The 27,823-nt window shown below is 33.4% G+C and overlaps 2 protein-coding genes across 2 annotated transcripts in view; one reads left to right on the top strand and one right to left on the bottom strand.

Moving 5' to 3' along the window:
- LOC145322794 (gamma-aminobutyric acid receptor alpha-like) overlaps positions 1 to 11,779 on the bottom strand; it is a 115,963-nt gene extending 104,184 nt beyond the window's left edge. The window contains exons 1-3 of the mRNA XM_080165062.1: positions 11,748 to 11,779; positions 5,701 to 5,734; positions 1,288 to 1,414 (exon numbers count right to left, since the gene is read on the bottom strand). Of these exons, the coding sequence (XP_080021188.1) occupies positions 1,288 to 1,414; positions 5,701 to 5,734; positions 11,748 to 11,779 (193 nt within the window). The remainder of the gene's footprint in view (positions 1 to 1,287; positions 1,415 to 5,700; positions 5,735 to 11,747) is intronic.
- A 4,054-nt stretch (positions 11,780 to 15,833) lies between these two features.
- LOC145322793 (uncharacterized) lies at positions 15,834 to 27,466 on the top strand. Its single transcript, XM_080165061.1, has 14 exons — positions 15,834 to 15,953; positions 16,454 to 16,473; positions 17,113 to 17,213; positions 18,116 to 18,194; positions 18,376 to 18,397; positions 18,971 to 19,007; positions 19,615 to 19,659; positions 19,922 to 19,979; positions 20,900 to 20,940; positions 21,269 to 21,300; positions 22,171 to 22,246; positions 23,762 to 23,821; positions 25,535 to 25,581; positions 26,471 to 27,466. The coding sequence occupies exons 2-14, from the start codon at positions 16,458 to 16,460 to the stop codon at positions 26,550 to 26,552; spliced, it is 696 nt and encodes a 231-aa protein (XP_080021187.1). The 5' UTR covers positions 15,834 to 15,953; positions 16,454 to 16,457; the 3' UTR covers positions 26,553 to 27,466.
- The last annotated feature ends 357 nt before the right edge of the window (positions 27,467 to 27,823 follow it).

Genomic DNA, 27,823 nt, shown 5'->3' with positions numbered 1-27,823 from the left:
CGTTTGTCGTATCTAGCGTATGTCGTGTCTAGGGTTTGTCTGTCTACTGTTTGTCTGTCTAGCGTTTGTCGCATCTGCTGTTTGACGTAGTACCAATAAAAGTACCCAAAAGTGAATGTTATAACTTTGGGTACCAGTGTCCCCTCCCTCCCTGATATTAGCAGACTGTAAGTAAAGTTTAGAATTAACTCAGGGAGCAAGGAACAGGACAATAGAATATGGTTATCTATAATACAAAGTATTACGATGTCTGTCTGTCTCTCCGTCCGTCCGTCCGTCTGAAGCTTAAGATCTCGGTAACCACTAAACCGATCGGATTCTACTCTTGAGGGTATATACCTATTGGTCCTGTGGTGGTTTTAAGCTATTTTCTTGGGGGGTGGGACACCCCTAACCCCCCCAAAAACCAAAAAAATCCCCCCCTTATTTTTTATTTTGCTCTGGTACAGGCTGCAGCAGGCTGCATTTTTTTTTTTTTAACCTTTGTGGAAGGTTTCCAGACTTTTTTTACCATCTCTTGGGGCAAAGCCCCTAGAGGTTAGGGGCGAAGCCGCTAGTTCAATATATAATGGTTAAAATATATGTTTATGAAAAGTTTAGTCAAAGTTGTTTTGTACAACCCAATAAGGTTTTGGAGTCAACAAATGGTAATTACATATTATATAACGGCTTCGCCCCTAGCGGATTCACCCACCCTTCATGAAAATACCTTAAAACCACCACAGGACCAATAGGTATATACCCTGAAGAGTAGTATCCAATCGGTTCTGTGGTTACTGAGATCTTAAGCTTCAGACAGACAGACAGACGGATAGACAGACAGATAGACAGACGGACAGACAGACATCGTCCTACTTTGTATTATATATATGCTTTTAAATTCCATTGTCCCCTGCCTTTTTTTGGAATTAACTGGTTTTAATCATTAATTTTATGAATCATATACAAGAACAATAATATCCAATCAAGACAATGGTCAAGCAATTAAAATGTTGGTTGTTTGTCTGTAGACAAAGTATAAGAATATCTGTCTGGCTGCATAAAGCTTAGGATCCAGCTAGTCATTCAACCGGTTGTGCTCTAATTTTCAGGGAATATATAGACGATTGTCATACATAGATTCTTCGCAATTTTCACAAACCACACAGAAAAAACCTTTTCCAAAACAACAAAAAGATTTTTTAAAAGTGGGGGGGGGGGAGGGAGGGAGATTTATTACCGGTAAGGAGAAAGCCATGGAGGCTAAGTGCGATGTCACTACAGTACATTAAGCATTAATAAAATTACCTCCAAAATCAGGCCTCAAATTATTGTCATAATTTTGTAGGAGGTTGTCCAACAATCTGGAAACATTTTTTACAGTTTGTTTTCTGCTGGATATCAGCTGCATCCCTAGCCTCTCCTCCTCGCGTTCCTAAAACAAACAAATGAGTCAGTCAATGGATGAAAAAGACGTATATAGAGATGCTACTCAATTTTAAAAAAAAATTATTGAAATGGTACTTTCCATATATAATTGTTAATCTTCATGCAAGGCTGTAAAGCGACAAAGTTTTTCCATTAAAGACACAATTTATGTAAATAAACTTCGGTTTTGAAAGTGATTACATTTTTACGAATATTTCCAAGATTTGACACCTTGAAATAAATTTTAAAGGGTGTCTCGAGAATAAAATTTCATACTTAATATATTTTGCTAAGACTAAAACCAAAAAGTTTCCCAACTACCAAAAGAAAAGTTAAAACCTATGAAATAAAACTCAATTTTGTGTTTGTTGATGAAGGGAACATTATAGAAATTTTTTTATAGATATTTTAATAGACTAAAATGTAATGCAAGGCCAAATATGATAATGGATTAAATGAGAGGTTTATTCTATGTGTCCAAATAAGTTGGACACCCTGTGTCTATGTAAACCTTATTGGATTAAATGACAGGTTTATTCCGCGTGGCCAGATAAGGTGGACACCCTTTATTTATGTATACCTTATTGGATTAAATGACAGATTTATTCTATGTGTCCAAATAATGTGGACACCCTGTATCTATGTATACCTTATTGGATTAAATGACAGGTTTATTTCGCGCTGCAAGATAAGGTGGACACCCTGTATCTATGTATACCTTATTGGATAAAATGACAGGTTTATTCTATGTGTTCAGATAAGGTGGGCACCCTGTATCTATGTATACCTTATTGGATTAAATAACAGGTTTATACTATGTGTCTAGATAAAGTGGACACCCTGTATCTATGTATACCTTATTGGATTAAATGAGAGGTTTATTTTATGTGTCCAGATAAGGGGGACACCCTGTATCTATGTGTACCTTATTGGATTAAATAACAGGTTTATTCTATGTGTCTAGATAAGGTGGACACCCTGTATATATGTATACCTTATTGGATTAAATGAGAGATTTATTCTATGTGTCCAGATAAGGGGGACACCCTGTGTCTATGTATACCTTATTGGATTAAATAACAGGTTTATTCTATGTGTCTAGATAAGGTGGACACCCTGTATCTATGTGTACCTTATTGGATTAAATGAGAGGTTTATTCTATGTGTCCAGGTAAGTTGGACACCAGGTATCTATGTATACCTTAATGGATTAAATAACAGGTTAATGTATCTATGTATACCTTATTGGATTAAATGACAGGTTTATTCTATGTGTTCTGATAAGGTAGACACCCTGTATCTATGTATACCTTATTGGATTAAATGACAGGTTTATTCTATGTGTCCAGATAAGGTGGACACCCTGTATCTATGTATACCTTATTGGATTAAATGGCAGGTTTATTCCGCGTGGCCAGATAAGGTGGACACCCTGTATCTATGTATACCTTATTGAATTAAATGACTGGTTTATTCTATGTGGCTAGATAAGGTGGACACCCTGTATCTATGTATACCTTATTGGATTAAATGACAGGTTTATTCTATGTGTCCAGATAAGGTGGACACCCTTTATTTATGTATACCTTATTGGATTAAATGACAGGTTTATTTCGCGCTTCAAGATAAGGTGGACACCCTGTATCTATGTATACCTTATTGGATAAAATGACAGGTTTATTCTATGTGTTCAGATAAGGTGGGCACCCTGTATCTATGTATACCTTATTGGATTAAATAACAGGTTTATACTATGTGTCTAGATAAAGTGGACACCCTGTATCTATGTATACCTTATTGGATTAAATGAGAGGTTTATTTTATGTGTCCAGATAAGGGGGACACCCTGTATCTATGTGTACCTTATTGGATTAAATAACAGGTTTATTCTATGTGTCTAGATAAGGTGGACACCCTGTATATATGTATACCTTATTGGATTAAATGAGAGATTTATTCTATGTGTCCAGATAAGGGGGACACCCTGTGTCTATGTATACCTTATTGGATTAAATAACAGGTTTATTCTATGTGTCTAGATAAGGTGGACACCCTGTATCTATGTGTACCTTATTGGATTAAATGAGAGGTTTATTCTATGTGTCCAGGTAAGTTGGACACCAGGTATCTATGTATACCTTAATGGATTAAATAACAGGTTAATGTATCTATGTATACCTTATTGGATTAAATGACAGGTTTATTCTATGTGTTCTGATAAGGTAGACACCCTGTATCTATGTATACCTTATTGGATTAAATGACAGGTTTATTCTATGTGTCCAGATAAGGTGGACACCCTGTATCTATGTATACCTTATTTGATTAAATGACAGGTTTATTCTATGTGTCCAGATAAGGTGGACAGCCTGTATCTATGTATACCTTATTGGATTAAATGACAGGTTTATTCTATGTGTCCAGATAAGGTGGACACCCTGTATCTATGTATACCTTATTGGATTAAATGACAGGTTTATTCCGCGTGGCCAGATAAGAATGGACTATTCTCTCTGAAAACTCTGAATTTGAAACCAAACAGTCTTTAAATACAAATCCGATTTTACCAGGGAAAAAGGAATAAAAAAACATATCTGTTGTTTTATAAATCAGATTTTTTTTCTAAAATAATATAGCATTTTTGCAGTTTCCCTCAATGTGTATAGTCAAGAACAAAAAATAAGTGCAATGAAATTTAGGTTGTGATATAATGGGTACTGGGTAGCCACACAGGGTTAGGGCACACGGGTAGCCAGAGGGTAAAATACTATCTTTCCTTCTTTTATTTTCAATTAATATAAAAACGGGGATGGGGGAGTTCAGTGCTGGGTAGGCACTTTAAAGGAAAGCACCAAATTTCAAATCTTTCAATTTTGTGAAGTACTATCTTTATCTAAAATTGATTTGTCTTTTCTATTTTTAAAAAATAGATTCATATAAAGTCTTGTCATTCTCAGAATAGTTGCTAATTTTAATGGGAATCATCACAAGAAATATCATACAATAAAAACATTTACACACAGTTTAAAACTAACTAGCGGCTAGGCCCCCTAGAAGCCTCTAGGGGCATTTAAGGTGGGAGGGGGAAAGTTGAACCCACCCTTCTATATTACAATTTGAATTATAATGAGAAATTGGAGGGAGGGGGGGTCATTTTATTGAGAGGGCGTAGAAAAAATAGTTAAAAACCTTTCCTGGACCCATGAGAAGCTGCCCTGTTAAGGAGAACCCGATCGATTCAGCGGTTAGCGAGATCCTTCGGTACAGACAGACAAAAAGATAAACAGACACACATCCTATTATTTCATTATATTGTATGAAATGAATATAAAATATGTAATTATATAAAATAGCAAATACATGACATAAAAATAAACATATTGTAATTATTACATACTGGGGCAAACAATAGGCGGTGACATTATAATTATTTTCTTCAAAACAAGAATAACAGAATACAAAGTAAGTAACACTTGTTTTCTTATTTTCTTACTTTTGCCAATAAAGAGCGGAAAAAACGGCATTAAAAGAAGCCCGTCAATGTTCCCATTTAAAAGTAGATTTTAACAAAATTGGGTTTTTTATATATATAAAAGATACAGGATGTCTGTATGTGTGTAGCGAATGATCTCGGTAACTACTGCACTGATATGATGCTTCAATTTATTCTTAAATTAAAGCTTTTCCACAAAAAAGGCTAATAAACCTTTTTCTAGTGCCTATAAAAAAAGGAGATACATTTATAAAATTTTGGCCGAATAACGTCACATTAAAATAGTCCATTATTCGAATATGACGTCGGTACTTTGACCAAAAGTTTTTAAATCTATCCCCTTTTTTTGTAGGCACTATAAAGAGCTACAGGGCTAGTCAATTATACTTTGGTTAGAATTCTTATCGATTTTTGTCTAATAAAATATAATGTCTGATTCAATGATGCACGTTGTCATTCTTGTCAAATACAGATATAATAGATTTAACACCCTAAATGAGTTGCCAGACTTAAAAGGAATGCCTAGCATCCGAAACTTTTTGCTATTTAAATAATTCATTCCAATAATAAGTGGGACAATTTTTTGGAATGAAATAATTTCTGAAAGCAAGTTTATGCCTAAAAATCAACTATTCATAGCTAATTTATTGGATGAAATAGAAAAAATTGACCAATCGCACCACAATATGTACACATTGTAACCAAAAATATGACCAGATCGTTCCTACAGTGTGTTGTTATTAGTCCAATTTACTAATACGGGATCTAGATCTACTACTTCTATTCTTTTTTGTTTTTACCTGTTTTTCCGAATCTGCCATAGAAACCATCATCCTGAACATATCATATTATTATGCATAATTCAGTTGTTTTTAACAAAAATATAAGACTACATTTTTACTAGGATAATCTTTAGGAATTATTTGAATTAAGTAAGATAATGAAATTAATAGACATCCTATTATATAAAGTAGTAAGCGTTTTTTGTCTGTCCCGAAGGATCTCGCTAACCGCTGAACCGATATTGTTCTCCTTTACAGTGAAGCTTCTTATAGGCTAAGGGAAGGTTTTAAACTATTTTTTGGGAGGGTGTCTTCACCCCCCTCCCCCCACAAATTTTTTTAGTCCTTTGAAACTCAAATTTAAAATGGGATGATATCGACTTTTCCCTCTTCTACCTTAAGTGCCCCTAGAGGCTTCTAGGGGGGTGTAGCCGCTAGTTGCGTATAAAGTGTACCATTTTAGCTACATAGTACCAACTTTTGCTATACCAGACAGGTGACAATAGTTAGAGTTGGTTGAATGCATTGGCTTTCATACAGGCGCAGCAGCTAATTACTATTTACTGTTGCGACTTCCAGATGAAGGTCGTGCAATCAATATTGCACTATGAACATTATTCTTTATCAAGGATAATTTTGTAACTAATTAAGAATCGTCAAAAATAAAAATGCAAATATTTAATAAGACTTCCAAATCTGACAAAAAATCATCTTTAAAAAATCATTAAACGCCTTACTTAAGTCTAACTTACAAATATTGTAAACTCCCAAAAATCCAGGGAGGAAGGGTACAATGGACTGTAAATCAAACTGGTACCCAAAGTTTTAAAACCATTTTATCTGATATGTAGGCTCAAAACGTTTGGTTTATCATAGTCATATATTGAATTTTCGTCAGTTTGATAATAGTTATTTCTCGTATCGTATTATAAACGGCTTTCCGCGGATATAGAGTGTACAATTATAAGATTAACACTAGTTTTTTTTAGCCCCGAGGTGCCGGAGCACCGGCTAAAAAAACTGGTTTTAATCTTATGATTGTACATTTCTATATTCGTAGAAAACTGGATATAATACGATGTTAGACATAGTTTTTTCGTATTCATGAGAACCGGTTCCTATCCACCGGATTCGAATGAATACGAGAAAAATCATTAAACGCCTTTCTTAAGTTTAACTTACAAATATAGTAAACTCCCCAAAATCCAGGGAGGAGACTGTAAATTAAACTGGTACCCAAAGTTTTACAACCATTTTATCTAGGCTCAAAACCTTTGGTTTATCATCCTATTATATAAAGTAGTAAGCGTTTTTGTCTGTCCCGAAGGATCTCGCTAACCGCTGAACCTATATTGTTCTCCTTTACAGTGAAGCTTCTTATAGGTCCTGGGAAGGTTTCAAATTATTTTTGGAAAGGGTGTCTCCACCCCCTCCCCCCCCCCAAATATTATATTTTACTCTTTAATTTAAATGGGATGAGGTCGACTTTTCCCCCTCCTACCATAAGTGCCCCTAGAGGCTTCTAGGGGGCCAGTGGCGTGCGAACCGAAGGGGGCATTTGGGGCAATCGCCCCCCCCTAGCTACCAAAACGCCCCCCCTGCCCCCCCCTAGCAACCGCCCCCCCCTGCCCCCCCTAAATGTTAAAAAATGCCCCATTTTGCCCCCCCCTGGTCAACAAAAATGCCCCTTTTTGTCCCCTACCCTACAAAAAGCAAAACTATCCCAGTTTCCAAAAAAAAAGATCAAGAAATACTCCAAAAAAATTTTGGCACTTCGCGCCAAACAGACAGTTACTATTCATTTAACCTTACCAAATTTTTTAATTAGTGTAGAAATTAGGTTATAATCTTTTTTCACTGAACATAACAAACCAGGTTATAGGAAGTATTTTATTTTGTATAATATAAACTTTTTACCAAAGAAATTTTGTACATCCCCAATGATGATACACAAAATTACCTTATATAGATTACAATTAGTGGATGAAATGTATGGAAACTCGACTTAATTAACCAACCAATCAAAATTCCATTAAAGTCCCCAAAGTTGTTGAGCCAACGAATAAGAAAATTTTATATGAAATATTGGGGACTAGTGTAATAAATAGCCCGAAAACCCCTCCCTCCCTGCATATTTGAAGAAAAAAATTTGCGCTTCGCTCCCTTCTAAATGGTTTCTGCTATGAAATAATGGGGACTAGTGTAATAAATAGCCCAAAAACCCCTCCCTCCCTGCATATTTGAAGAAAAAAATTTGCGCTTCGCGCCCTTCCAAATGGTTTCTGCTATGAAATATTGGGGACTAGTGTAATAAATAGCCCAAAAACCCCTCCATCCCTGCATATTTGAAGAAGAAAATTTGCGCTTCGCGCCCTTCCAAATGGTTTCTGCTATGAAATATTGGGGACTAGTGTAATAAATAGCCCAAAAACCCCTCCCTCCCTGCATATTTAAAGAAAAAAATTTGCGCTTCTCGCCCTTCCAAATGGTTTCTGCTTTTTATCACAATGAAAGGACAAGTAATTTTTTTTTATTTTTTACACAGTTCATTATATCTTTGGTTTTTATGGTACAATAGATTTTTTTGTGGATTATAATATTAAAAAAAATAAAATTTCTCGCTGTTTTGAGCATCCAGTATGTAATTTACTTTGACTGTCATCACACAACATACAGGAAAAAGGATTTGTGACTTTTTCTACCTAAAATATATATTTATTTCAACAGATGCTCTTTAAATCTACTTGTCTGTATTCTTATTAATGATTTTTTGTGCTTTGCTACTTAAAGATGTTGTCATCCTTGTTGTCAAACAATAAAGAAATATTTAATATCATTTTCTCATATTAGGTTAATTTTTGGTAAATTATTTCCAAAATGAGTGTTTTTATCTCCCCCCCCCCAATTTTTTTAATGGGGTTATTCATCCTTCCTGCTGAGATTTTATAACATCCCCTTCCACCCATTAAAAATGTTTTGTGGTGGAGGGGGGGGGGGGGGGAAAGGTTAATTTATCTTCTGTACTATTTTTTTGAAGATGCTTTCTAGCTCCCTTCCCTTCGGTCATTGCAGGATGGGGAGAAGGTATGGGGGGGAAGAGATGAAGGGGGAAAGACATAGGGGGGAAGAAGTGGGGGATATAAATGGGAAATAGGGATGGGGGAAGGGATGGGGAAGAAGGGATAAGGACTAGGAGGCCCATAATCAAATAATCCCACCCCTTAAAACGCCCTTATTTAAAATTAGTATATATAATCAAAATGCCCCCCCCTAAAGCAAAGTGCCCCCCCGGGGCACTTTGATTTAGGGGGGGCAAAATTTTACAAAATCTTCAAAATGCCCCCCCCTAGACAAAGTGCTTCGCACGCCACTGTAGGGGGCGTAGCCGCTAGTAGTCATATATTGAATTTTCGTGAGTTTGATAAAATTTTTTTAAATTTGAATTAAAACATGATCAATTATTTGTATTTTTTCGTGAATTAACATCATTAAGACAATGTATTACTGAACATGGAAAATTATTTCTTAAAATTTTACCGATTAATTTTTGTTTTTCACGAATTAACATCATTAAGAAATATATGTATTACTGAATAGAGAATTGTTATTTATCGCATCGAATTATAGACAGCTTACCGCGGACCAAAAATGTACAATTATAAGATTAAAACCAGTTTTTTAGCCCCGAGATGCCGTGCTGAAAATAACTGGTTTTAATCTTACGACATAATAGAAATATAAACTGGATATAATACGATGCTAGACATAATTTTTTCTTGGTGAAAACCGGTTCTAATCCACTGGTTTCGAATGAATACGAGAAAATGATTTCTAAACAAAAATAATACATTGACAGCTTCATTCTTTTTCTGAACTCATTATGGATGATACATATTTCAAACAAATTTATAAATTTTTGGCCAAAGTATCATGAATGACGTCATATTAGATAAATGGATTATGCTAAAATGATGTCATTCGGGACATTTCGGCCAAAAGTTTTCAAATTTATCCCCATTTTTATAGGCACCATAAGGAACTTCTCCATACTTTTATTCAAGATTAAATTTGGTTACATATAACTATAAGTATCCCGAAAATGTATGCAAATTAAAAAAAGTACGAAGGCATAAAACCACTTGTATATTACATTTAGCTGTTGAATTGATATTATACATATCAATGTTTTAGTATTGAAATTAATAAAAAGGATAACGCCATCCATAAAAGCGAAGCTCTGAAACGATATGACCGACGAACTGAATATACGAAATATGAATGAATATATAAGTTTAAGGACATACTGACATTTTTAGGACTTGATTATAGATATGCTTAGCTGATAATATTGTACCTTATTGTAATAGGAATCAGTACTCCAAAAATCAGATAAATCGAATGATATAAATTTTTTTTATTAAAATAGGCAAAAATCAACATGTTTAAAATGGACGCACGGACATTCTGGTAACGATTATAGAGTTGCTACACTTTCTAAATCGTACCTAACTAATACAAGAATCATCATGCAAAGTTTTAAATAGGACGGACCGACCCTAATCATAGAAAAGCTTTTAAAACTGGAGAAAAAAAAACATATTTACTGCACAAATCGGACCCTCAATTTGTTAGTCATCATAAATTTAGAAACAAATGACTAAGAGCTGTGATCTAGACATCTTGTAAAACAAGGAGCATTGTGATTTGGGTCATTGAAAATCAACCAATGGTGTCGCTTATATTAACACAACCAAGTAGCAGAAAATAATTTAAAAGCAGACGAAAGAGGTCTTTAAAAAGGAAGTCGAATAGTGACGTCCAAACGGATGGGGTGTGGGTAATGGGTGAAGGTTAACCCTAATTATAACCCCCCCCCCCAAAAAAAAAAAAAGGTTTATACTTCCTTGCTATAGTAAAAAGTAACAGGAATCCTATCTGTCTCTATGACCTATACGACCGATCGTTTCATAATTCTCATGAAAGGTTTTAAGGTTTTAGACTATTTTTCTTGTGGGTGGTACACTCTCTCGCAAGTTGTAAGATTTTGAGAAAAAACTTAACCCCCCTCCATAAAATTACTTATTACAACATTTGATATAAATGTAGTCAGATGGATTGATGAGCAGCTACACTATCAATAATGTTTAATATAAAGTGGTCTTTACTGAATATTTATTGTATTCAGCTATTTGATTGTTCTGTGTATTAAAGATAAGTGTTATTATTATAGGTTAAGCTTTTCGTAAGCCACCAAAAGAAGATTGGGGCGGATGGGGAGGGGAATACTTCATCCCCAGAAAATCTATAATGCGATTAACTTTCGGTCAGTAGATAATTCATTCACAAAATTATGCATTTACTAATAATTATTATTTAAGTGATCGTCCAATAATTATGTTCAATTGTAATGGGTTTCTCTTACCTAAGAGAATTATGATATTCTAATAGACAACCAACCCTTTGATTTTATGCATTTTGTCTGGGGGTCCTAAATTTGCATGGTATTGAGTTGCACCTGGTTATGGACCGAGGCATTCACCCGACTCTTACAAATTGTTGAACTGTGTTGAATTTTTCTAGTCTGATACTTTGTGATACAGATTCGAACCTGAATCCCCACAAAAAAGACACCATTTACGCTATTGCCGTAGTTTTACACGTACAACAATATTTTCTTTATTAATTATCTCCAATTCCAATTACTATGCATTAATGTAATATGATGTTTGTCCGTGTGTCTAAACTATTGCAAAATCAGATCAATAGGATGATTATATCACATAGAAATTTGTTGTCAAAAAAGTTAAAAATTAGCATGTCTAAAATGGACTTACGGACATTTTATTAACGATTATAAGATTGCTATGGTTTCTAAATCTAATACAGGAATCACCAAGCAACGTTTGAAATAGATATAACAATTCTATCATGCCTGAATTAACAAAAAGCTATCCGTTCTTGACTGACGTACAGACGGACCGACCCTTATAAGAGAAAAGCTTCCCTTTTAAAAATCCCGTCTATAGGTAGGGGGGATTTTCTTTTATAAATCAAAGTTTACTTACATTATAAAAACAGCAACTAAAGCATTATACATTTTTCTGAAGCAAAATAATTCAAATTTACAATCATAAAATAAATTTTCTTAATTACAAGTAAAAAGATAAAGTTTTTAAAAACTCCCCCAAAAAATGTCAAATCTAAGTCATTGGTTGACAACTATTTTAAGTTCAAAAATACAGAAATCTGAACATCAATTTGATGATATTCTATCGTTAAATATATTGCTTGAGGCTTAGTTTGGACGTAAATACACTTGAATACGTAATTGTAGAGATGCTATACTTATAAAATTATTCCTAACAATTGAAAACAAATTGAAACAACTTTGCTTTAAAACAAAAATTGAAAAGGATGCCAATTTTATTAATATTTTGTGTTAAAAATAAGCATGTTAAATGTAAAAAAGCTTTGCTTTAAAAATATGAATTGCCCACTGAAGCGTAAGTAAAGCTCATAAATAAAAGATTAAAATCATGTAATTTTAAAACCTTTCAAAATCGACAAAGTATATTTTTCTATAAGAATACAGTGATTTCACACAAAGAATCGGTTGAGCCTTGATACACCCTTATCTTGTTTGCTTAACCTGACCCTAAAGTGATTTACAAAAACATTAAAAAATATCCCCCTTAATTTTCAAAAATAAAAGAGTATGTGTAAGGCTTTAATCTAACTGAACCTAACCCAGTCAAACAATTAATATATTAAAAACTACATAATTAATATTCCTGTGACCTCAGCCGTAAGAGTATTTAACCAAACTAAATACGGGCAAAACAAATAGGCCCGTTGTTGTCCCATAACAAGTAAGTACACCAAATTAAAAACCGCGGAAATTTGTAACATGTTGAATGTTGATTCTCCGGGAGAGTTGTCCCCCCAAACCCCGGATTAACCTCCGATGAGAGAAAACTCCGAGGTATTACAAACCACAGAATTTATTATGGTTTCTCTTGCCCACCTCCTTTCTTTCGTTCTCTTTTTTTCTGCTATCTATAAGTTTCTTGTTAAAATAACTCATATACAGTAAAGCACAACTACCATATAAGAAGCTGAAATACTCTATAATTCACTTTATCTCTCCATCATTTCAAACGCTAGTCTATTTATGTTAGCTATTGGATTTTAAAAAGCGAAGTTTTACTATAATTAGGATGAGTCCGTCCGTCCGGAACGGACAGCTTTTCTCGGTAATCTAGGCATGTTAGAATTGTAATAACGATTTTAATCTTTGCATGGTGATACATGTAATAGTTAGGTACGATTTAGAAAGCCTAGCAAGTCTATAATTGTTACAAGAATGTCTGTACATCTATTTTAAACATGTTGATTTTAATTTTTTTACAAGAAATTTTTTTTGTGATATAATTAGTAATCAGTGTTGAAATATTAATTTAATGAAGTATGTATGTATATACAGTATACATGTTGGGCTAGGTTAAGATATGAATATATAAATAAGCCCCCTGCAGGTGTTAGGCATTTAAAAACCTTTAAAATAGGTTGGGTTAAGTTTACACTGCGTTTGTCCACACCGACGTTTGGGACTCATGTGTTTGTCCTAGGACCACTGAAAGTCTAATCAATAATTCACGTTGTCTTTCCATAATATGTAATATTTTTATCCTTTTTTTTATGTATGTTGTCATGCTTCTTCCATTTCTTTCTTATCCATTTGTATTACCCCTTTTTAGCTATACCAGCAAAAAATTAAATTGCAAATATAATTTATTCATTACCAATTTGTTATTTATTATAGATTGGTATTTTTTTATTTCAGTCACATATTTTCATATAATAATAGAAACGAAGTTTTAAGTAACATAAATTATTGCATAATATAAAAAAATTTCAACAGTATTTTAATTTGATTTCCAATAATATAATGATTCATGTTGCTGATAGGACACTCTTTTTTAAAAGCGAAGCTTTTCTATAATTAGGATAGGTCCGTTCGTCCGTACGTCTGAAACGGATAGCTTTTTTCGTTAATTTAGACATGTTAGAATTGTGCCATCGATTTCAAACTTTGCATGGTGATTCCTGTTGTAGTTATGTTTTGACACACAACATGCATTAATGTTCGTTTGTCCTACCGTTTCAGAGCTTCGCTTTTATGGATGTTGTCATCCTAGTTTATTCTAGTCCTACAAGTTTTATGATAATGTTTTCTTATTGGTTGGCTTAACAACTGTAGGGACTTTTCCTGAATTTTAATTGGTTGGTACAAAAAGTTGAATGGTAATGTACATTTATTTATCGTCTATTGTCTTATTCCTTTAATTCCCTGCCTTGAATAAGATTGTTTAAATTGATAAGTAACGTTAATTTGATGATATTGTAGAATACTTGAATTAACAACAAAATTATAGTTTATTTACTTAGGTAAATCGGTCGAATAAACATACTTACAGCCACATCATAGTTATAGAGTAGATTCTCTAGAAAAATATAAATTATTAAGACATATAATTGGCACAATATTTATATAATCTTTTTTTATATTTATACATTTGTATAGGTACAAAATAGATACATTTTTACGAAAAGGTATTAAAGCAAAGTCTTTCAAAAGCTAATCTTTTCTATAATTAGGATCGGTCCGTCCGTCCGTCCGTATTTTTTTTAGCAACAAATTTTTATGGTCTTATTGGTCTTATTTTTTGAATAGTGATTCATAGGACAACAAAGTACATTGTTATAAGCGAAGCATCTCTATAATCAAATCCTATATCAGTTTTTCAACAGATGTACTCAATTTTGTTTTGTTCGACTTTAATACATTTATATTCTGATTATTCAGTTCTGACACTCTACTCAAATGTTAATTTTCATTTGTCCTACTGTTTCAAAGCTTCGCTTTTATAGATATTTTCATCCTTGTTTACTATTAGTGTATGTCTGTCCTTTCATCCATGTACTATTGGTAGAATTGTATCTTCGTTTACAAGCTTTGTATTAGGTTTCCTGTAACAGTAAGATATAAACGTTACAAAACAAATCTTACGTCATTTTAAAGATTTTTTCATCTTATTTTTGATATTTATGTTCTATTTACTTTTTAAAAAATTGTATATCCTTGTTAATTGTAATTTTAACCAAATCTAAGTTAATTTGGAAAGGAAGATTTATTCTTCCATTGTCCTTTACCTTTTAACTCTACCTAAGAGTTATAGCAGATGTTCAGTTGTCATAACAAAGAAAAGAAAAAGAGAGAATATGAAAAATCTCAAAGAAAATCACAAAACCTTTTATATAAGGTTCATGTCTTTTGAAGCATGACCGACATTCTACGGTCAAAATAATGTATAATTATATACGAATATGCCTTAGAAATCTTCACTGAAAATTTCAGCTGTCTATCTTCAAAAACAGCTGAAAAAATCACTTTTCCCTTATAGCGTTACAGACTGACTGACGGAAAGACAAAGCAAATTATAGGGTAGCTTCGCAATCATTCTTGATAAGATTTTTAGTCATTAAATAGACAAATATAAAATCAGTTGATTAGATACCATTGTAATATAAGTACACAAGATTCATTTTAACTTGTCCTATTGAATAAAGTAGCATGATGTATGTCCAATAAAAGTTTTAAAATGGCCACACCGTTAGGTTTTAAGGCGAGATTTGTAATGGTCATTTGCAGTAGTAGAGTTGCTGCGCTTCAAACATTACGGCTAGAATATAACAAAAATGTTTTAATCTTAAGGCTAAGACAATGGACAATAAATTATGATCTTAATTATAATTTTACCCTATCTAAACATTAAAATTACTAGTTAAAAGGTTTGGACACTGTTAGTTTGAACCAACCAATCAAAGTTTGATGAAATTACCCAGTGTTTTAAAGCGACAAAGACCAAATTGATGCAAAATTGTGTCAAAAATGATCCATGTGACGTCATAAAAATAAGGGAGATGAGAGGAGAATTGGGAAAGAAGACCCCTTAAAATAGTGATGGATAATCCCTCATTTTTATGACGTCACATAGATGATTTTTGACACAATTATGCAGCAATTTGTCCTTTTTCTTTTAAAGCTATTGAATGAGAAAATGTGTTTTTTAAACTTTGGGTGCTAATATAATTTACAGTCCAATGGCCTCTCCCTCCGCTCCGCCCTTGAATGCAACATTTTAAGATTTTTGTTTTCAGATAAATTAATAAAGAATCTAATATATACAAAGCTTTTTTTTTAAACGCAGGTAGTTGTTTTATTTTGGTCATTGATAAAAATATTGTAAAAATTTGGAAGCTTTATAAAGTTTCTCATAGAATCAGCCATGTGACGTCATAAAAATGAGGGATTATCCATCTCTTTTTTAGGGACTTTCTTTCATACTTCTTCTCTCATTCCACATTTTTATGACGTCACATGGCGAATTTTTGACTTTATTAAGCTTTCATCACTATAAGTATCCATTTCACTTACTGACTGACTGACTCACTCAGAAAAGTAAATTACCGCTATTAGAGTGCCTCTAGAGTATATTAGTGTTAGATAACCAATAATTGTTTTTTTAAATTGTCCCATTGTTCTCTTTTGGTGTTGACAAAATAAATTTCCTATTTGTACTTTTTATTAGATTTTTAATTAATCATTTAGGTATTTAAAAACTTTTTTGCATTCTTCAAAATCAAATTTCCCAGGAGGGACAGAACAAAAAACTTAAATCTTTGTTTAAAATTTGTTTTCTGATTTTAGGAAAATGAACACAGACGAAGGTAACTTTATTTTTAGAATAGAATATATTTATTTGAATATTGTCAGATGATAGTTTGTAGGTCCATCTTAGAAATAATAAATAGCATAAAACCTTTCTTGGACCAATATAATACTGCCCTGAAATTGCAGATAAACTATTTCAAGTTTTTAAAAAATCTTAGCAAACATACACACAGTTAGAAATCCTATTACACTATGATTAAAAGTGCTTTTACTATATAATTGTGTTTGTTTGTTTGTCCAAATAAATAGATCAATTTTGCTTGCATGGATGTTGTCAACCCAGAGATGTAGCTTGACCCTTTCGTCGTCGTTGAGGTGATAAGTTCGAATCTATGCTCAAAATTGCGTCATAACTAAAGACATTTCTATTACTGCTATGTCATATACGTGACAATACGAGCTTTATCTTGGCAAAAACATTACCATGCACAGTTAGGATTTTTCTAGACAATCATTGAGTTGGTTGTCTGTTGGGCGTTACATAACCAAATACCTCTGGTGTTTGGACAGAAATGGAGAGATTTGTCTTACGTTAGTATCCTTGGTTGCTAGCCCTGACTTTTAATTGTCATGGACAGCAGCTTAGCCCGTACAAGGTTAAAAAATGGATGTTTTCATCCTTGTTGATTGTGTAGATATGAACGAGGAGACTGCCGATAATTTGGAGGCAACAAAAATTATTTTTGTTGGTGATGGTGCCGTTGGCAAGACAAGCATCCTCACCAGATTTCAAACAGTAAGATAATTTTCAGTAAAAACAAGGATGACAACGTCCATAAAAGCGAAGCTCTGAAACGTTATGTCAAACGAACATTAACACTTGTAGAGTGACAGACTCAGATCTCATTAATAAGTATATAAATGTATTGGTTTTAGAGTTGGTATTGATTTCAGATTTGCTACGCTTTCAGAATTTTACCTAACTACCACAAGAATCACTATGCAAAGTTTAAAATCGATAGGACAACTCTAACATGCCTAAATTAACGCAATGTGCTATCCATTCCGGACGGACGGACGGCTCGACCTTAATTATAAAAAGCTTCGCTTTTAACAGGGATCTTAAGATATAAGACAATGGAGATAAATTTTGTGTATGTATATACCCAATTATGATTAACAAAATTGAAAATAACAAAGTAGTGCCATATCCAATCTGCACATTAATAAAGAGGGAGAACGGGCTATATGTAACTCTACCCACGATGTGCCAAATTTAAATTAAGTCTTGGAATATCAGACAATAGCGTCGAAAATATAAACACAGCCAAGTGGCTACAAAAGATCAGAATGCAATCTGCTAGCAGACGATATAGGTCCCCACCACTTGGGCCAGGTAGTTATCTAGGTTATACTATCTATATTTATACATTTATTACCTGTATAACTAAAAGTGTGTTTCTTTCTCTTAAAAGTAAGCACAGAACTATTCCCTCATTTCTAAAAATAAATTAAAACATGGGTGGGGTCAAATTTTATCTTTTTATCTCGTTGTCCCTGCAGTGCCGTAATCCTTTTTGGCTTCCCAGTACCAAATATATCTATCCAAAGTTTAAAACACTAAAACACGGAATTAGGGGAGGAGGTAGTGGGTTGTGCTCGCTTTAGACTTTAAGGGAAACCGTCAAATTTTTTTAGGGAGGCATTGATCCAGAGCATGTTCCAACAATTGTCGGTATGGTAACCCTGAAAATGAAAGATATAACCGTACCAGAAGGAAAATAATATTTCATTATCCATGTTAAGAGAATTGTAATCTAAAATTGTTTTGCTGGAATAAACGCACCATTTTTTCGAGATTGGTGGGGGGGGGGGGGGGGGTTCTTTTAGAATAAAAAAGCCCAAACTCATCTGAAAATTTGTTTCAAAAATAAAATAAAAGAAATATTATTGCTTAGATGTAACTTTAACTGACGGGACGTAAGTGTATTAAATCCTTTTTATAAAAGTAACAGTATGTCTATCTTTCTGTATGTGTGACTGGAGCTTAAGATCTCGCTAACCACTGGACCGATATGGTTCTTCTTTACATTGAAACTTGTTGAAGGCCCAGTTAAGATTTTTTAACTTCTTTGTGTAAGGGAGAAAGACTCTAGGGGCTATCTACTTCTGTATTGAAAGTACTGAAGATGGATTTACACTATTCTTTAGATTAGGTATTGATTGGTTGGGGTTTCCCGCAAGGTGCTAAATCGAGCATTGACTCATATATTTTGAAATGGATAGAAGCAAGAGGAGGGAGCATTTTTTATTAGAATTTGTCAGGTTAGGTAAAGTTATATTGAGTACTGTGTAGCTCGTCAAGGTACCGCAGGGTTGGGGCCCCCGGCACGGCAGCGCACCACTCTTATTTTAAGCAATAAAGTAAATGAATAGCTATATGAAACATACACCAACTCGTATTGACCCTGTTCGTCAGTTAATAGCAGCTACAAGGGAATTTCAAGCTTCTGAAATATAGAAACAGCCATTAATTATATATTCATTATCTAGGCAATACCGTTTAGACATGGAGGGGTTGAGAGCTGGGGTAAATAAATTTATACATTTTAGAATATTAATTTTCAATTCAAATCATAAAACAAGGATGACAACTTATTTGAAAGTAAATCTTATCAAATCTGACAATAGTTCGTGAGTGAAGAAAGTCGCTAAAAAAATCAGCATGTGACGTCATAAAAATGAGGAATTAATCATCACTTTTTAGGGGTTTTCTTTCCTTCTCATTATCCCTCATTTTGTAACGTCAGAATTTTTTTGCGTGTCTTTCTCCTCTCACAATAGTTCAAACAAACAAAAAATAACATATAATATTTAATATAAAAACAACATAAATTCAAATCTGCAGTCAAATTTGACACAATACAATCTGTACTGATTTTGTATTACTTTTGCGGAACATGATTGCAGTTACGTCATATTTTTCTTTCCCGAAAAAGGGAAAGGGGGAAGAAAATCTCTTCAAAAGAGATGGGGAAAACCCCCTTTTCTCCCATCTCTTTATTCTTCCACCCTTCCCTTTTTTTTCTTTCCCCCTTCCCTTTTTCGGGAAAGAAAAATATGACGTAACTGCAATCATGTTCCGCAAAAGTAATACAAAATCGGGAAAGATTGTATTGTGTTGTCTTTAATTGTAGGATTCTATAGATATGAACTTGCATGTGTTTGACACACCAGGACAGGTATAGTTAGAAGCAGCTCGGCTTTTCCATTAATATGGTATGTCCGTTTGTCTCTTAAGATACGGTCATTCTTAGGCAATAATTCTATAAACCGTTGACATTTTAGTCGCGTTTTCAAGCTTTTTCAAGATATGGTGTTAGTCTATTTAAAAAAATCTATCAAACCTAAGAGACTGGAAGGTAAAGCCAAAAGTATTTTTTTCCTTTTTTCAAACATTTGATAATTTTTAATGTAATATAGTATGTTTTTGGGATTTTTCAGATTGAATTTGAAAGATTAAGAAGGCTTCAATATTCAAAAGCAAGACTTTTTGTCATGGGTAAGAAAATGTTTTTTTTTCTCGTATTCATTCGAATCCGGTGGATAGGAACCGGTTCTCATCCATACGAAAAAACTATGTCTAGCATCGTATGATATCCAGCTTTCTACGAATATAAAAATGTACAATCAAAAGATTAAAACCAGTTTTTTAGCCGGTGCCTTCGGCACCTCAGGGCTAAAACAACTAGTTTTAATCTTTTAATTGTACATTCTATATCCGCGGAAAGCAGTTTATAATACGATGCGAGAAATGACTATTATTTTTTTTATTTGGGTGGGGGGAGTAGGTGTACTTGAGTGCGAACCTCGCTAAAATATCATCTACGAAAATTTTAGGGGTGATTTACCTCCCCTAAAATATTTTTTTGACGATAGTAAAATCTATACTTTGTGTTTGAAGTTAAAAATTAATGGCTTTTAATCATAATGACAAAAAAATGCTTTCAAATGTTTTTTTTTGTGGGGTTAATATTCTACCAAAAACCCATATTAGTAATGCGGGAAGAGGGATAAAGCTGAAATGTTTCACAATATTTGGTAGTTTATTTCGAGAAGGGGGGGGGGGTGAGTTAATCATTCCTTTATCCCCCAATAATAGAAATATATATAGGGAGGATAGGAAAATAAAGATTTGGTTTAGAATAAGTGAAATCCAAGAATTAGGGTTGGGCCGGATACTTTTTTGGCCGGATACCGGATATCCAGCTTATTTCTGATCAACGCCGGATATCTGGCAAATTACAGGATATAAGGCCGGATAACCGGATATCCGGCCCAACCCTACCAAGAATGAGAGAACCGAATAGAGAACAGTCTTTCCGTCAAAATGAACAACAGACAGACAGACACGTTCACATTATAGAGTAACTTCGCTTATAAAAAATTTATTTTGATGATAACCTATTATTTGTTCAATAGTTTGTTCCATTGATAAACCAAACTCTCTTCTTACTCTTAAGGTAATTTTTTTTATTATGATTCAAATTTTAAATACTAGCGGCTCCGCCCCTAGAGGCCTTTAGACTCTAGGTTTGATTTTAACAACCCAATTTTTTATTTTAGAAAAAAATAAAAAAATAAAAAAACTTTTTTTACTACCCTTTTATCAATCTAACTGTTAGCGAGATCCTTCGGTACAGACAGACAGAAGACTAAAATTTGAATTTGCCACTGAAATAAGCTAATCACTCGTCTCATTATGAAAATACGATCATATTCATGGTTGATCATTTGAAAAGGAGTCACGTGACTGGAGCATTTTTGCGGCAAATTATGAATTTTTTTTAGACAGCTTGGAATAAGGAGATAGAAAATGCAAGGTAAATCATAAATGTTTATGTAGATCATGAAAAAAAAACGAAGTAGCAGGTTTCGTTGTGTTTTTATAAGTTAGTTAATTGTAAATGATTGCCCAACATGGTTAGAAAATAGGCCCCGCAGGGTTAGAGCTTCCGCAGGTGCTAGAAATAGGAGAAAAGCTACTGTGAAAATACAACGAAACCCGAAACATCGTTTTCTTTTTCATGATCCATTTATTTTAGTAATGACAATACGAATAGCAATGAATATAGAAATTTTAGATAAACAATCTATAAATAAGGCCAAAAATAACACATAGAGTGTTTTAACTTTTTATCGTTTTCTTTATCAAATTAGTCAGCAAGCACTATCTTTTAATAAAGCTTTGCTTGAAAAATAAAGTCACTTGTATAAAACAATTGCAGTAGCAGGACAAAGTGTCTCAAAATCAGCCATGTAACGTCATAAAAATAAGTAATCATCCATCTCTTTTTTTAGGGGTTTTCTTTATTTCCCTCTCATCTCCCTCATTTTTATGACGTCACATGGCTGATTTTTTAGACACTTTATCCTCCTACCAATTGCATTATAATGGAATCTTATCCCCGTTCTCTCTAATCTAAAAATCACTAAACCCAGCCCATGAAGTCCAATGAATTTGGGGGTGCTTCAAAAGTTTGTATTTTTACCCCTTACCCCTCCCCCCCTAAAAAAAATCTAAAAGCTTGGACGTCCTTGCCTATATGATATAAAGAATAACCCCCCCCCAAAAAAAATAAATATGGGCATTTCCAAAATATTAGATTTTGAATTTTTACCCCCCCCCCCCAAATAAAAAAGCTTGGACGTCCTTGACCCAGCCTTAAGTTCATTTATTTTTTGTTTGTTAGTAAGTATGTCCCCAAGATCTTGGTGGCAAATAAGGAAGATGTCAGAGACGATCCGAGAATCATTAAGGACCTCCATGTAAGTTAGTTCCTGTGCGTAGCTACTCTACAATTATGCCAGAAACGGATGATAGTGCCTAAATAATGACGTCATACAATACAAATAACCAATGATAAGGAGTATACATTTATATGGACCAATGCAATGGTAGGCCAGTATGACATCATTTTTTAGACATTATCATCAGTTTCATTATGCCATGTCCATATTAATGTTATGTTGATCTTGTATTAAGCAGAGGTTTTCATGAAGGTTTATTTATTAAAAACTAGTGCAGCAACTAATTGGTACACCGACAAACGTCCTACTACGACAAACGTCCTAATGCGACAAACATCCTAATCCGACAAACCTCCTAATGCGACATCTCTTAAGTAAAAACCTCCTAAAAACTTTTTCAAGTTATATCACATTTATTAAATGTGAGGTAAGGGTCGTTTTTTATAATGCAACGTTGTATCGGGTTCAAAACCATGCAGTTGGGTAGCCAACACCGACTTTGGGAAAACTGACGGATTTTTAAATCTCACTTTGTGGACAAAGTTATTCAAGAAATAAATTTCGGTTTTGAATTTCGTCCCTGAGTGTTTTATCGCTATATTGGATTGGATTTTTACATTGTTTCACTGTTAATACATAATGTTTAGAAGATTTTTTGTTTAAATTTTGGAAGATTTAAAAATTTGATTTTTTTAGGAGGTTTTACATAAGATATGTCGCATTAGGAGGTTTGTCACATTAGGACGTTTGTTCCTTTAGAACGTTTGTCGCTTTAGGAGGTTTGTCACATTAGGACGTTTGTTCCTTTAGAACGTTTGTCGCATTAGGAGGTTTGTCCCTTTAGGAGTTTTAGGACGTTTGTCGCAATAGGAAGTTTGTCGGTGTACCGATTACTATACTCGATAGAAGATAATGTTTGTTTCAGTATTCCAAGAGACCTTTATGTAAGATAAAAAACTAATAGGTTTTCCGTTTTTTGTTCATCAGAAGATTTGTTATCGCTATAAATTTTATAAACCCAACAAAATAGAATTTTTAACCTTTCCATTGTTTTTATAAATCAGGCTACAAAAGTTAGGACATGTTACTATCAACAATAAAAAAACGCTAACACTGAGTTTAACATTAGAGTAAAACACTAGAGTGAGAAAGGGTTAAATAACTGTATTCCCCATCGCAACCACCTTGTGCAACTATTGGGTCATTGAAAATCAACCAATGGTGTCGCTTATATTAACACAGCCAAGTAGAAAATAATTTAGAAGCAGACTTGTAAAGGAGTTAGTTGTCTCCCCAATAGTCAGCGTTTAAATACCTTTTTGGGAAGATGATTGAAGTCCCTAAACAGATTATACGTCATATGATAAAATAACCAATGAGAGGCCAGCATAATTTTTACCATTGTTCAATTACAGTATATACTAGCCTCTCATTGGCTATTCTATTGTATGACGTAATAATCTGTTGAGGGACTTTAATCATCTTCCTTTTTGGGTCCTACCTCTCTCATTTACAAACAAGGAAATTTTTTAGGAGAACGGAATGGACATGGTGACGAGAGAACAAATACAAAAAGCTGCCATGGAATTAGGGGTAGGTACAGGGTTCTAAAGGGATAAGACAATAGCCGATAAATTGATGTACATTCAAATTGATGCTACACAAAATAGCCCCTTATGTGGTTTAAAATTAGTGGTAGAAACGTTTGAACATTCAATAAAAATTCACTACAGTCCCCAATTGTTAACAAATAAGAAAACGTTATTATTAAACTTTGGGGACTAGTGTAATAAAAAGCTTACTGTCCCCTCTCTCTCTCTGGGTATGTAGTCTTTTTTTCCTGTTAATATTTTGGATCATGTGTAGGAAACGAAGTTCCGGGTTTCGTCATAGTTTCGCAGTGGCTTTTCTCCTATTTCTAGCCCCTTGCGAAGAAAATAACCTTTCAAAAGCTACTGTGAAAATACGACGAGACCCGCAACTTCGTTTTTCTTTACATGACCCCATAGTTTTTCAACAGCCAGAATGTATGTAGTATATAGCATGCAGAATATCATAAGACAAATTATAAAAGTTGAATAATTTTCCACGCAAAAAACTATTACAGAAACGTTTATGATTAAAGTCGTAAGGAAAGTTTTATAACCTTTTTTTTGCACAAGATGTCCTAATGACCTTTAAAAAAAGAATGACAAAATCCATAAGTATAGAAGCTCAAAAATTATAAATGGATATCGCGAAAAAATTTACTATAGAGCAATGTCATACAATAAACATTAAAGTTAATGAAATAGGGAAATCCCGAAAACTTTAAAATCACGCAACCTTTAACATCACAAAAAATTACAAAATTAGGAATCGATCTACCACTGCAATTAATAGACAAATCTTAATGAAATCTTATGGAAATAATTAGAATATGAGCATATTCAATCCCTGATGATTACAGTTGTCAATCCTGAGTAGGAATAGAGAAAGCCACGAAAACCTAAAAATCTGGGAATCGAACTAGCACCCCAATTAATAGACAAATCTTAATAAAACTTAATGAAAATATGTAGAATGTAAAATTGATTAATCCTTGAAAATTTCAACCCTCTGACTTATAAAGGAGTTGAGAAAATCACGAAAATATGAAAATCTAGGAATCGATCTAGCACCCCAAATAACTAACAGATTGATAAAACAAAGTATAGATTAGATGGACATATGTAATAGAAATCTACAATAAAAATTTCAGCTATCTATCTTGAATAGGAGTCGGGAAAATGACGATTCCCCCACAGCGTTACGGACGGACTGACGGACTGATAGACAAAGTGAATTATAGAGTAGCTTTGCTAATAAAAATAATTTATATAGTTCACCTGTACCAATTACCTCATTGGGGCGGGATTCTCTTTTGATTTCAAGTGAACATCAAGTAAACCCAAGAGCAAAATCCGCTTGTGATAGGATGCTCTAACGCCCACTATTGGATATTAGGTTATGTAACATCCAACAGACATTCAACCCTTTGATGCTAGACCTTTGTCTGGGAAGTCCTAACTGTGCATGTTAATGAGTTGCGTCTGTTTATGGGCGAAGGGATTCCCCCCACTCGTTAACCTGACATAGCAGCAGTAGGACAAATTTTAACGTCTTTAGTTATGACACGGTGTCTGGCCGATATTCGAACCTATCCCCTCCCAGACGACGAGAAGGTGCGATACATGTTTAGCCACGGTTGCGGGTATTATTTACTTCACCTAATATTTCTCAGCAGTTTTAACTTTTAATGAAGATAAGAACTTTTTACAATTTTAGGCCATTGATCACATATTTGTTTCTGCTTTGACTGGTTACAAAATAAAGTAAGTATATTTCATAATTAATTTTAGTTTAATTAGCGTTTACGCCCCTAGAGGCCTCTAGGGGCACTTGAGGTGGGGGGGTGGTGGTCATTTTTTAGTGGAGGGTGGAGATATTCTCCTTAAAAATAGTTAAAAGCCTTCCATGAACCTAAAATGGCTTTACTGTAAAGGGAACCCATTCTATTGGGCGTTTAGTGAGATCCTTCGCTACAAACAAAAAAATCTTCCTTCTTTATATAATTGGATTAGAAAAATTATAAAGGTCAAAATAGTTTAACAAATTCTCTTATTCGTTAAAATTTTGAGGACTTTTGGGTGTTGAAGACTAGCAGTGTATAAACTTTTCCACCAATGATATTCATAAAAAATGGTCTAATTCTATTATTATAATATGTGGTACATAAATTTATTGTCTATTATCTTATCCCTTAAGATCTCTGAAATTGAAACTACAAATCTATAAATTATGTTACTTATTTCTTAGGAAGACGAAGAAAATCCCCCCAAAAAATTCTAACGTCATAAAAATGAAGGATGAGTAGAGGAGGAGAAGGAAAGAAAACCTTAAAAAAAGAGATGGACAATGCCTAATTTTTATGACGTCAAATTGAGCGAAATTCTTCGTCTTCATTTCTTAGACTATTACTAAATAAGAAAATTTAAACTAATTAGAACATAAACATAGACGTCTAATGATGGGAAGGGGGGTGTAAAGGGAGTTTTTAACCCCCTCAAACTATGTAAACCCTCATTTTACCAATCTTAAAGTTTTTAAAAAATCAATTACCCCCTTGAAACCTTAGAAACCCCTCATTTAACCAACCTCAAAAAAAGCTTTGATGTCCTATTACATAAGCTATTTGCTGATGATTTAATAACTTTTTTTTAGTGAATGTATGAAAATGATAGCAGAAAAGTCTCTACTGAGAAGAAGAGAAAGAAGAGGAATATTTAGATGCACACTTTTTTAATAGCAAATCTTTTCTATATCCCGGGTTAGTCCATACGTAACGGTTAGCTCTTTTCTTTAATTTTGACATAATAGAATTGTCCTATCGATTTCAAACTTTACATGATAATTCCTATAACAGAAAGCGTGCGTTCATTTCAATGATGTTGATTTTTAACTTTTTTGGCAACAATTTTTATGTGATATAATTATCCTATATATCTGATTTTTGGAATACTGATTCCTAGGACAACAAATTACAATATCATAAGCAAAGCATCTCTATACATGTAAGTATGTCCTTTAAACATTATCCCATATTTAACAGTTGTAACAAATTTATGTACATTTTTGTTAAAACTAATACATTTATATTTTGCTTATTCACTTCTGACATTCTATAAGAGTGAATGTTCGTTTGTCCTACCGTTTGAGAGCTCCTCCTTTATGGATGTTGTCATCCTTGTTTTTTTCTTGTGATATTGTCAAAAAATTTTATATTGAATTGACGGAAATTATTTATTATCAATTTGATAACAAACATTGTTGTTTGATTAAGGATATAAAATTGTAGAATAATTAATTAAAATATCTCTTTACTGAAGTGAATTTTTTAGTCTGTTTTATTCTATATGTAAATAGTAAAATTTATCTTAAATAGACTCCTTAGAGTAAAAAGAGTTTAAAAAATATTAGAATCTACAATTGTTATCTGTTTTATATTAAGTACAGAGGACAGAAAAATGTCCAAAAACCAACCCGGGGTTTAAAACCAAAATGAAATAGCCTAAAACCATCCCAGGACCAAGGGGAGGCTTCCCTTTAAATGAGAACTCTGTCAGTTAATTATTAAAATCTTAAGCTTCAGACAAAAAAAATCTTACTACTTTACATAATAGAACAAGATTGAATCGCTTCTAAATATAACAATTATTTACAAGTTGTTTCAAATAATTATTAATTTTTTAGTGCCTTGTGTGTTCGCTTCCAGGACAAACGCAGGAGTGTCAAACGTTGGAGTGGACAAACGCAGGAATGTCTGAAATATTAAAATAAGTGTCCACTCCACGTTTGTCACTCCTGCGTTTGTCCTTGGACCGTATGTTCCTGTTTTTACCTCTAACATCGCCACACAGCTCTATACAACTCTAACTCACAACTATACATTGCTTTCCTAAAGAGGAGCATGCACGAACGAGAGCAAGTGATGCTAAGCACCTTCCAGCAGTGATTCTAAACGATTTTTTCCATAGAAAACCATGGTGAAACTTTTTTTTAATTGGTAAAACTATA

Source organism: Acartia tonsa, chromosome 6, assembly GCF_053477335.1.
Source record: "Acartia tonsa isolate MP-2025a chromosome 6, ASM5347733v1, whole genome shotgun sequence".
In the NCBI taxonomy this organism is placed as follows: domain Eukaryota; kingdom Metazoa; phylum Arthropoda; class Copepoda; order Calanoida; family Acartiidae; genus Acartia; species Acartia tonsa.
The sequence above is the reverse complement of the archived record's forward strand: the minus strand, read 5'-3'. Positions and strand labels throughout refer to the sequence as shown.